This window comes from Scyliorhinus canicula, chromosome 14, assembly GCF_902713615.1.
Source record: "Scyliorhinus canicula chromosome 14, sScyCan1.1, whole genome shotgun sequence".
Classification (NCBI taxonomy): Eukaryota; Metazoa; Chordata; class Chondrichthyes; order Carcharhiniformes; family Scyliorhinidae; genus Scyliorhinus; species Scyliorhinus canicula.
The window spans coordinates 39,275,282-39,287,895 of record NC_052159.1 but is presented as its reverse complement, the minus strand read 5'-3'; the positions used below and the strand labels follow the sequence as shown (position 1 = coordinate 39,287,895).

Here is a 12,614-nt window from a genome sequence, read left to right as displayed (position 1 = left end):
AGGGATTAGATAGTCTGAAACACATTGCGACATGAACCTGTTTCCACTGGTTAATCATGGAAATGTAAGAAAGCTGAATCCTTCTGCCTCAGCGTTAGGATGTTTTCTGCATCCACACATGTAGTCTCATTGTTTTCATTTGCACCTTCTCCACAATCAAACAAGAATATATATTTTAAATATATATTTGATCTGTATGGTCATGGCTGATCTCAACGCCACATTCCCATGGTTCCCCCATGTCTCTTGACACCTTTAGAGTCTAGAAATCTATTTCCTTCTTAAATATATTGGGTGGCTTGGCCTCCACAGCCTTCTGTGGTAGAGAATTCCACAGGTTCACCACCCACTGAGTGAAGACATTTCTCGTCATCTCAGTCCTAAATGATCTACCTCGTATCCTGAGGTGGTGACCCTTTGTTCCAGAATACCCCCTTCCGCCCCACTAGAGGAATCAATATCCTTGCATCCAGTCTGTCGAACCCTGTCAGAATTTTATACATTTCAATTAGTTCCACACTCATTCTTCTAAATTCCAGTGAATGCAAGCCCAGTCAGGCCAATCCCTCCACATACAACAATCCTGCTATCTCATGAATTAGTCCACTGAACCTTTGTTGCCCTCCCTCTATGGCAAGTTTATATATAGTTCTTACAACTCAGGTGTGGTCTCACCACGGTCCCGTACAGATGTAATAATACATCCTTGTACCCAAGTGCTCTTGCAATAAAGGACAACATATTATTTGCCTTCTTTAAAATATAATAATCTTTATTGCCACAAGTAGGCTTACATTAACACTGCAATGAAGTTACTATGAAAAGTCCCTCGTCGCCACATTCCAGCACCTGTTCGGGTACACAGAGGCAGAATTCAGAATGTCCAAATTACCTAACAGCACGACTTTTGGGACTTGTGGGAGGAAGCCGGAGCACCCGGAGGAAACCCTCAAAGACACGGGGAGAACGTGCAGACTCCGCACAGAGAGTGACCCAAGTCAGGAATCGAACCAGGGACCCTGGCGTTATGAAACAACAGTGCTAACCATCGTGCTACCATGCCACCATGAATGAAACATCAATGCCATGAATGAAACATCCATAAAATCTGGAATTTAAAGCTAGCCTCAGTAATGATGACCGTGACAACTATCATCGATTGTCGTTAAAATCCCATCTGGTTCACACACGTCCTTTTCGGGAAGGGACGTGAGTGTAGGACTGCTGTCCTTTCCCTGTCTTATCTACATGTGACCCATAGAAATGTGCTTGACTCTGAAATGACCAAGTGAGACACTCAGTTCAAGGGCAATTAGGGATAGGCAGCAAATGCTGGCTTCTTCAGTGATGCCCAAATCCTGGTCTGGATTCTGCGACTCCTCTACGGGGGCCGCTCTACGCGCCCCCACACCCGCTCGAGTCTCCAGCCCGGATGGGCCGTTGCAAAAAACCCGAGTTCCGCCCGTGTCGTTATAACATGCTCTGAGCTGGCGCGACCGCAGCATTCAAGGGTCCAGGGGTGGCCTGTGGGGGGGTCCGACCCCTGGGAGGACCTCCGTTGTGGCCTGGCCCGCTATTGGGGCCCACCGAGCGGCGGGCCGGCTTCTCGGGCTGGGGGCCTCCTTTCTTCTGCGCCGGCTCCTGTAGTCCTGTGCCATTTGGCGTTGGGGCTGGCGCCGAGAAGAAAGCCACTGTGCATGCACGGGTTGGCGCCGGTGCCACTGCGCATGCACGAACCCGGCGGCGCCCAGTTGACGCCGGGGTCAGCAGCTGGAGTAGCGTGGGCAGTGCTGTTAATTCATCTACCTTATTTCAAATGCCTGGAGAATCGGGCGCCAGAAGGCCTGTTGACGCCGGAGTAAAACACTCCCGTTTTTATGCCGGTGTCAACACTTCGCTGCGCGAAGGGAGAATCCCGCCCCCTAAAGAATTAAAAAAATCTCTAAGTTCTTGTCTGATGCCGCTTACCTTACCACTGCTGTTTGGAGGTCTATAGATAACTCCCACTAATTCTTTCTGCAACTTGTTGCTTCTCAGCTCCACCCAGACTGATCCTGTGTCTAGGTTTTCTGAGCAAAATCCTCCCTCACTATTGCACTGATTTCATCCTTAATTACCGACACCATCCCTCCTCCTTTCCTTTTTTGCCTATACTTCCTAACTATCAAATACCCTTAAATATTCAGTTACAGCACTGGTCACTCTGCATCAGTGTCTCTGTAATCACAATTATATTGTATCCGTGTATAGTTTGTGCTGTTAATTCATCTATTTTATTTCAAATGCTCTGTGCATGCACAGTAAGAAGTCTTACAACACCAGGTTAAAGTCCAAGAGGTTTGTTTCAAACATGAGCTTTCGGAGCACAGCTCCTTCCTCAGGTGGATCTCCTCATTCACCTGAGGAAGGAGCTGCGCTCCGAAAGCTCGTGTTTGAAACAAACCTGTTGGACTTTAACCTTGTGTTGTAAGACTTCTTACTGTGCTCACCCCAGTCCAACGCCGGCATCTCCACATCATGTGCATGCAGTTTCAGGTTCCCATCCCCCTTTCACTCCATTTTAAATCCTCCCCACAGCAATAACAAACAACCCTGAGAGGTTGTTGGTCCTGGTCCTGCTGGGATGCAACCTTGTACTGGTCCCACCTTCCCCAGATCCAGTCCTAGTGTCTCAGTAATCCAAATCACTCCCTCCTACACTATCTTTCCAGCCACGCATTCATCTGGTCTATTCTATTCCTGATCTTGCTCATTCGTGGCACTGTGAGTAATCCTGAGATTACTACTTTTCCAATCCTGCATTTTAATTTATTTCCTAGCTCCATATGTCATTGGTACCAAAACGGAGCACAACTTCTGGCTTTTCATCCTCCCCCTACAGAATGTATTGCAGCTGCTCAATGACACCCTTGACCCTGACAACAGTGAGGCAAAATACTATCCTGGTGTCACAACTGCGGCCACATTTACGTTTATCTGTTCCTCTTATGATAGAATCCCCAATCATTATTGCTCTTCCAAACCTTTTCCTATCTCCCTGTAAAGTTCAATCACTTGTGGTGCCACAGACCTGGCTCTTGCTGCAGTCACCTGAGAAACCACCTCCTCCAACAGTATCCAAAAGAGAAAATCTGTTAGAGAGTGAGATGGAACCAGAGGACATCTGCACTACCTGCCTAGTGCTTTTTATCTTTCTGTCGGTCACCCATTCCATTTTTGCTTGTGTACTCTTTAGCACAGTGTGACCATCTCACTGTACATGCTATGTTCAAAGATCTAATTCTCATGAATGCTCCCCAGTGATTCCAGCTGCAGCTCCAATTCCAAAATACGTAGCTGAGCTGGAGATACTTCCTGCAACATTGTAACCCTGGACACTGGAAGTGTCCCGGACTTCCCACATTGTGCAAGAGGAGCATTGCATAAAGTTGCAGTGAACACCTTCCATTTGACAAGTACTTACTGTCAACCTCCTAACACAATGAAGCAAAGGTTACGTTTATTTTTAGTGCCTGTGGTGATCCTCTATTATGATCATGTGTGTGTGCCTCTATTAGGGGATGTACAATAGTACCTGCTATTACCTGTCTCGGTCTGCAAGTTTGTGGAATGCATAGAAGTAGTAAAATATTCCCTGGTGCAGTGGGGACAACTCTGCTAAGGTTGAATGTTAAGGCATATAATTAAGAGGTACAGGCTTCCCTGTGAATCTGACCTGTAGAGAACATCACTTGAAGCTTATACTGACGTAAGATTAAAAATTTAAAAAGCTTTCCTCAATTTGGTGAACACAAATCCCGATGTTGCCTTGAAAAAAAATGAATTAGCGTGAACAAACATTATGGGCATAGGAACCTGTTCAGAATATTCATTCTATTTTAGAGTGGCTTTAAATATTAATTTTTCCAGCCATAATTGTTATTTTAGTTTGAAAGATTAAAAATGCTGGGCGGAATTCTCCGTTGGCTGATGCCGAAATCGTGAAATGTGAATGGGTGGAGAATAAGTTCCGACTCCAAATTCGCGGTGGGCGCCGATTTACCGCCAAATCGCAATTCTCCATCACTTTGACAGCGGCATTGATACTGACGCACGTACAGTAAACACCGTCTGTATATCATTAGCGGACATGACCGGGTATTCTCAGTGGCCTCGACAATTCTCCACTTCCGATAGGCCGAGTTCCCAACGGCGCTGTTCACTTGTGCTTTTAAAAATCGTGAAACCGGCGTCGTGGCTGATGATGGAGAGACAGGAGGTAGGTTACAGTGCGGCGCGACTGTGGGCTGCCAGAGACTGGCCAGGCTGGCTGGGTTTGGGGAGGGCTGCTGCCTGGACCAGTGAGGGGGTGACAGGGGAACATGCCGAGTGGCCAGGGTGCCCTGCACACCCCCCCCCCCCCACACACACACACACACACACACACACAGGCCATCTTGCTGCGCGACCCATTGACCACCCATCTTGGTCCCTGGATGTGCAGAGTGACACCTGCCGTACTGATGCACCCCCGCACCCCACCCAACTTGGCTGCCACATGCCGGCGGGGCATCAGGTGGCCCACCCAGGGTAATGCCCATTGTAGCCCCTACAGGGCTGCCAGGCAGGGGATATAGAGAGTACTGCAAGCAAAGGCAGTGCCAGCCAGTACCTCTGGCATCAGGGACATGCTCCAGTGCCAGAGACCCCCATAATGCCGGGCACCAACAGGACCAGGGGTTCAGGGATAAGGTGGGGGGTGCAGTTATGGGGGCGGGACTGAGCCCGCAATGCCAACTAGGGCCACCATGTAGCCCGATGTACCTTGTTGGGCATAGGGGTATGCACTATGATAACATGTCGGCCTTTCACCCTCTGCAGACAATGGATATTGGATTTCAACCAGCAATGGTGGCCTTCCTGCTAGTTTCCGCCGCCCTGGGGAATTCACTGTAGCTTTATGAGCCAGCAGTGCTCCAGGAAGAAGAGGAAGCTGCAGCAGCAAAGCTTGCAGCAGTAGAGCGTGCAGTAGCGGAGCATGCCGCAGAGGAACAGAAGGCAGCCCCGCAGGATGGAGAGGCATCCGCCCAACTGGTCGAGGGCCCGAGGAGGCGCGCATGAGACCTCGTGTGTACCGGCAATGCTTGTCATTTGAGGATCTGCCGGACCGGGCATGCCGTTGGAGACTCCCGCTGAGCAGGGAGACATTGCGACATATCTGCCAGATGATGGCACACCTGGCACCGCGGGGGTATGGGGAAGGACACCCTCTCCCGGTGGCCATCAAGGTGACAGTTGCCCTGAACCTCTATGCCATGGGTTCCAGGTGGCGAGTGCGGAACTGTCTGGGATCTCACAGAGTTCGGTGCGCAGGTGCATCCGCGGCATCACGGATGCCCTCTATGCCCAGACGGCTCAATACATCCATTTCAGTGTGGATTGAGCCCACCAGGATGCCCGAGCAGCGGGGTTTGCCGCCATCGCCACCAGAGCCTGGGTCCAGTGGGTGATCGACAGAATGCATGTCCGATGGGTGATCGACAGAATGCATGTCCCCCTACGAACACCTGTAGATGACAGTTCGGTCTACACAAACCAAAAGGGATTGATAAACTCGATGAACGTGCAGCTGATATGTGAGCATCAGTTGCGCATCATGCACGGTTGCGCCCGATACCCGGGCAGTGTACATGATGCCATCATCTTCGCACACTCGAAAATTCCTGACATGTTCGAGACACCGGGCTGTGGGGTTGGCTCCTGGGGGACAGGTTTTATCCACTGTGGTTCTGGCTGATGGCGTCTATCTGGAGGCCAAAGACCAACGCCGAGACTCACTACAACGACGCCCATGGTGGTGGGGGTGGGGGGTTGAGGGTGGTGGGGGTGATTGGAAGGGTTGTGTGGGGTTGACGGTGGTATGAGTGTGGTGTGGGGGTGATAGTGAGGGTGGTGTGGGTGTGAGGGTGGTGTTGAGGGATTTGTTGACATACCTGTAATGAGGATCCACAACTCAGCAGGGTCCCACTTTCTCGTCCGCGGCTGAACTCCACCCCGGCGACACCCTTTCCTCAGCATCAGTTTTGCTCCACGAATCCTACGCAGGCTTGAACACTCAGAAATGGACAATCCAGCCCACTTTCTTTATCTGTCACTCTTCGGTAGTTTTAAAAATACTGAGTTTTGTTTTTAATGCATTTTGTACGTTACTCAATGCTCAATTTCTGAATTAAGAGAAATTCCATCGTATCTGCATTTTATTCTTTTTATATCTGCTCTAAGAGTTTCCAGTATCGTACCTCAAAAAGCAACATATTCCTTAAAATGAATTACTTTTAAATAGCTATTTTGACTATATGCTTTAAATCTTTATTTTAGGACATTGATCTAATTCTGTTCATGTGTGATTTGGGTTGCGTGCTGTGTGGTTTCACATATTTATTTATTGTGCAACATTACTTATTTTGTCGGAAATCTTTTATCAGTTGCCATCTGACAGACCGATAATGTGGTTTTTTTTTGCTTCTATTGAGTTCACTCTTGTAATTTTCATCAACAGTCCCAATGTGCTCAATACACAGCGGATAGAAGAGAAGAAGAGAAGATGTGTGACCATCTCATTAGTGCTGCAAAGCATCGAGATCATGTTACAGCCAATCAATTAAAGCAGAAGATTCTCAACATCCTTACAAACAAGCATGGCGCATGGGGTAACATATCTCAGAGGTAGGTCTTTGTTAATGCAAAGCTCCTGTGTTATGTGAGTGCCTGATAACAAGATATCATTGAACTTGGTTTCCATGTGTTTAGGGGTCAATTTGGTACTTCCCTCTTTTATTGAACATTAAAATAATTACTTTCCTTTGGTTACCTGGCAAATAAGGAAAATCAAGTGTTGTTTCAAAATTTTTTGCGGTCTTTATTTAGTCAATTTGCCATGTGGCAAATTTTATTCATGTAAATTTTTACTGTTCAGCTCACTTTTAGATCAAGTTGCCAAGAACACATGGATTTCTTTAACTTTTAGGGCTATTTGGTGGTACATCACATTGGTACTGTGTACTGGAACACTAGAGTAGTGAATTCAGCCTTGTGATTTCCTGACCAGTCTTGGATCTAATCTTCACCAGGCTGTACATGATGTCAAGCAGAGGCAATCACAGGGGCAATTTTGAGCTTCACCAGCAGTGTGTGGGATCGGTGATGTTAGCGGCAAATCCCACGAGAATTCTCGCAGGAGAGATCTGGGGCGAAATTCTCCGACCCCACGCAGGGTCGGAGAATTGGCGGGAAGCGGCGTTATTTCCGCTCCCGCAGGTTTGGTAATTCTCCCGCCGGTTAAAAACCGGCGTTGTGCAAATCCCGCCGGCAGCCTGTGAAAACAGCTGGCGCCGGCGGGATTTCATTTTTTTAAAAACTTACCTCAAATCTCCGGCCCGGATGGGCCGAAGTCCCGCCGCTGGGAGGCCTTCTCCCGCCGCCGAGGTTTAAACCACCTCTAAAACGGCGGGCTCAGCGGCGCGAGCAGGCCCCCGGGGTCCTGGGGGAGCGGGGGGCGATCGGACCCGGGGGGGGGTGCCCCCACGGAGGCCTGGCCCGCGATCGGGGCCCCCCGCTCACTCTGCGGGGCAGTGCCGTGGGGGCACTCTTTCTCCTTCCGCTCTGCCACGGCCTCCGCCATGGCGGACGCGGAGGAGAACCCCGCATCGCGCATGCGCCGGCCGCCGAAAGCCTTTCGGCCAGCCCCGCTTCCGACGGCACCGGGTGTTTGCGCCAGTCTTCTGGTGCAAACTGCTCCGGCGCGGGGCTGGCCCCCAAAGGTGGGGAGAATTCCCCACCTTTGGGGAGGCGCGACCCCTGAGTGGTTGGCGCCACTCCCCTACGCCGGCACCCTCCGTCACGCCGGGTAGGGGAGAATCCAGCCCAGTTTCCCAATTTCCTCCACCCCTCAGTGGCAACGGTCATGAGGTTCGTGGCCACAAAGGACATGACCTTATTTTGATAGATTTCCATGTATTTAAATATTATTAGTGGGCCCCATGTCACATGATTCCCCTTCACTAAATATTTATTTCTCACTGACGTGACTTTACAGCATGTTTGGCCAGGTGGGAAGTAGTCTAGTGGATGACTCCGGGGGTGCAGAGATAAGTATAGGATGGCTCAGTGCCAACCCAGGAAGCCCCAACCCGGACCACAGGGCAATGTCTGGGTGGTCCCTTGTGGGAATGAAAACATGGACTGTCGAAGGGCGGGGCAGAGACCCGATACATCCACCTTGGTCGGGGCCGGTAAACTGCAATGATGATCGGGGCCCCCTTTAAAGCTGGCACCCTGATTTCTGTGGAACCATTGCTGGCTATAAGGCTCCGCCCTGCCAGAGTCACGATGTAAGCCACGCCCACTCGTTATTTTTCTCTGAGGCTTAATATTTAGAGAGTAAACTGGGCTGGGACTCTCCCCTACCTGGCGGGGCGGATGGTCCTGGCATGTTGGAGTGACTGAACCACTCTGGCGTCGGGCCGCCCCAAAGGTGGAAGTCTCCGCACCTTTAGGGACCAAGCCCTCACATGAGGGACTAGGCCCACGCCGGAGTGGTTCTTGCTCTGCCGGCTGGCATGAGCGGCCTTTGGCGCCACCCCAACCAGGGCCGAAAGGACTTCGCCGGCCGGCGTAAGTCCGCGCATGCGCCGGAGCGTCAGCGGCTGCTGACGTCATACCGGCACATGCGCAGGTGAGGGTGTCTCTTCCGCCTCCGCCATGGTGAAGACAGTGGCGAAGGCGGAAGAAAATGAGTGCCCCCGCGGCACAGGCCCGCCCGCCAATCGGTGGGCTCCGATCGCGGGCCAGGCCACCGTGGGGGCACCCCCTGGGGTCAGATCACCCCGCGCCCGCCCGTGCCGCCAATCCCGCCGGTAAGGTAGGTGGTTTAATCCACGCCGGCAGGAGAGGCTTGTCAGCGGCTGGACTTCGGCCCATCGCGGGCCGGAGAATCGCCGCGGGGGGCCCGGCGCGGCGCGATTCCCGCCCCCGTCGAATCTCGGGTGGCGGAGAATTCGGGACACGGTGGGACGGGTTTGACGCCGACCCTGGCCGATTCCCCAACCCAGCGGGGGGTCGCAGGATCCCGCCCCTGGCCTGTGCAACTGAAGAGTTGCACGCCAGTTTTCAGTCTGAACTTGACACTGCCAAATCTGGTAAAATTCCATTCCACTTCTCCATATGAGTTAATTTACATACGGAATTCATTTGTTCCCTGTTTGGGACATTTTTAGTGGCTGGTTGAAGCATTACTTTATGAGTTGGCTTGAAGCAATTTACATACTTGCCCTTCTTGAAATACAGTGGAACGAATTAAAGGGACATCAAAAATCATAGATGTTAAAATATTCTGTGAGGAGTGGAAAAAGAACATTTTAGAATAACTATCATATTGGGATTAATCAAGATACCAAGGTTGCGGATGGCCTGATTCAGCCTGAGACAGTTGTCAGGCAGAGGAATGGAATCGATGGCAAGGGAACAAAGGGGCCTCATGGTAGCATGGTGGTTAGCATCAATGCTTCACAGCTCCAGGGTCCCAGGTTCGATTCCCGGCTGGGTCACTGTCTGTGTGGAGTCTGCACTCCTCCCCGTGTGTGCGTGGGTTTCCTCCGGGTGCTCCCGTTTCCTCCCACAGTCCAAAGATGTGCGGGTTAGGTGGATTGGCCATGCTAAATTGCCCGTAGTGTAAAGTTAATGGGGGGATTGTTGGGTTACGGGTATACGGGTTACGTGGGTTTAAGTAGGGTGATCATTGCTCGGCACAACATCGAGGGCCGAAGGGCCTGTTCTGTGCTGTACTGTTCTATGTTCTATGTTAAAGACAACAGCTCTGGTCACCTTACTATTTAGTTAGAGGAAATTTCTGCTCATCCAATACTGGACTTCAATCATGCACTGTCACATATTTGAGACAGTCAAGGGGTCGAGAGGACTTTTTATAAATTAGAGCAGAGTATTGTCAACATACATTGAATCATAGAATGGTTACGGCAGAGAAGGAAACCACTGTTATGGGCCAGGGTTTAGAGAACCCCAAAGTGTATCATGGAGTTCACCTGACCCACAGCTTTTAATAGATTGTGGTATGGGGAGCACACGGCCCACTCTTCAGGTGCAGTACAGCAGAAATGGAAAAGTATTTTTTAAAGCAAAATAATATTTATTCTATGAACTCAAGTTAACCTTTTTAAAACATACAGTGAACATCTTAGCAACCATCAATTCAAATACAATCCCCAAAGAATACAACACTAAGTAATCCTGAAGCTGTCCTTTTAACATCCATAAGACTTAGAAAAAAACCTTTCAACAAGCACATCAGGTTAAAGTCACTACTGAGAGCAGTTATTAGTTTTAAATCACCAAAGGATTGATTTACAATCTTTAGATTATAGAGCGGGAAACTCATGCACATTCTGGCTCTAACTGCAGCTATCCAGCTCTGAAAACGAAACTAAAACACATCCAGCAGCAAACAGCCTAAAACTAAAGTAAAAAGCTGACAGACAGCCCAGCTCCACCCACTCTCTGACATCACTGCAGTAGTAAACACCCATTTCCTAAAGGTACTCTTACTACAGATATTTATATACACATCCATTTATAAACACCCATTTCTTAACAGCTACTCTCACATGACACCATTCATTGTGACAGCCATTGTGTCCATGCCTCCTTTCTGCAAAAGCAATTCCCTTCCTTTTACTAAATTTAGAGTACTCAATTCATTTTTTCCAATTAAGGGTCAATTTAGCGTGGCCAATCCACCTAACCTGCACTTCTTTGGGTTGTGAGGGTGAAACCCACGCAGACACGGGGAGAATGTGCAAACTCCACACAGACAGTGACCCAGAGCCGAGATTGAACCTGGGTCCTCGCCACCACCGTGCAATACCCTTCCTAATTATTTGCTGTACTTGCTTGCTAACATTTTAGGATTCATGTATGAGGATCCCAGATCCCTCTGTAATGCAGAGTTCTGCAGTTTCTCTCTACTTAAATATATTCTTTTCTATTCTTCCTGTGAAAGTAGACAATTCCACATTTTCCCATGCTATACTCTATCTGCCAAAATGTTTCCCCTTCCTCCGGTGTTCTCGTTTCCTCCCACAAGTCCCGAAAGACGAACTGTTAGGTAATTTGGACATTCCGAATTCTCCCTCTGTGTACCCGAATAGGTGCCGGAATTGGCGACTAGGGGTTTTTCACAGTAACTTCACTGCAGTGTTAATGTAAACCTACTTGTGACAATGAAGATTATAATTATAATTAGTTAACCTATTTTTATATCTTTTGCATTTTCTTTGGGCTGGATGTTTGCTACTGATGTGGGTAGTTCAAGTTGGAAAATTTCCCGACTCTGCAGTGCTGCTTTGGATTAGACCCAATTTTTGTCATGGGGAGACAGATGCGGGATTGTCGACCCGCCAACCCTAGAAGTAGACCCAAGGCCATGAGGGTGAACGAGTGCCGAAGCCTGCTGGTTAGAAGTCTTCCCTTGGATTTAATACCAGCAGTTATAGAACCTGTTAGGAACTCTAATCTTACCTTTAACACTACCTAATCCCTACAACCACCCCCCCCACCCCCCATATCTCCTCCATGCCAGCTCATTCCACTTATAATCCCATGCCACCTCCATAGCCACTTGCCCATTATCCACCATGGCCCATGTGTATATGAAAAATATAAGCTTCTAACAGTCTACTAAAGCTCACATTCATGCACATTTTATAATAAAAACACCTCCATTCATGAAACTCATTCAAAACTTTTAAACCTTTGAGTGTTCAATGTTTTAAAGTAAATCCCAGGTCCAAGACAGCAAATCCTTTAATAGCCCTTTAAACTGTCAATAAAACTGTGAACTCAGAAGCCCCTATTGAGCTAATTTTGTTTATGAAATTCAGCCAAGCATTCATATTGATAATGCTAACCCCTAAGAAATAGGAACAAAGAACTATAATGAACCTGCATGACCAGGTGGATATGACCAAATAGCAAAACGGTCTAGCAAATGGTGATTTTTAACTTGCACTAACAGTTTCACAATATTTATAGAATGGCTTTTTTTTTATATTGTGAATTTAACCAGACATCCAAGTTACCAACTTGCTCATTGTATTTCAAAATACCCTTATTTTATTGGTCTCAACAAACGTAGTGTATGTATCTGTCTGATAGTTCTGAAAAATATCACATTGTTCAAGCATCTAGAGATGTCTTGTGTAACTTTCTCACAAAGGCCTCTTTACAAAATCTTTGTTCCTTATAATAGAATTTAGATTATCATAGAATTTACAGTGCAGAAGGAGGCCATTCAGCCCATCGAGTCTGCACTGGCTCTTGGAAAGAGCACCCTAACCGGGGTCAACACCTCCACCCTATCCCCATAACCCAGTAACCCCACCCAACACTAAGTGTGTGTTTTGGACACGAAGGGCAATTTATCATGGCCAATCCACCTAACCTGCACATCTTTGGACTGTGGGAGGAAACCGGAGCACCCGGAGGAAACCCACGCACACACGGGGAGGATGTGCAGACTCCACACAGACAGTGACCCAAGCCAGAATCGAACCTGGGACCCT

At 48.7% G+C, this 12,614-nt stretch overlaps 1 protein-coding gene across 8 annotated transcripts in view; it reads left to right on the top strand.

The window, feature by feature from the left end:
• nbeaa (neurobeachin a) overlaps window positions 1–12,614 on the top strand; it is a 1,044,979-nt gene that overhangs the window by 568,937 nt on the left and 463,428 nt on the right. For all 8 annotated transcript variants that reach the window (XM_038817846.1, XM_038817850.1, XM_038817848.1 and 5 more), the window contains exon 38: window positions 6,539–6,705. In XM_038817846.1, coding sequence (XP_038673774.1) covers window positions 6,539–6,705 — 167 coding nt within the window. The remainder of the gene's footprint in view (window positions 1–6,538; window positions 6,706–12,614) is intronic.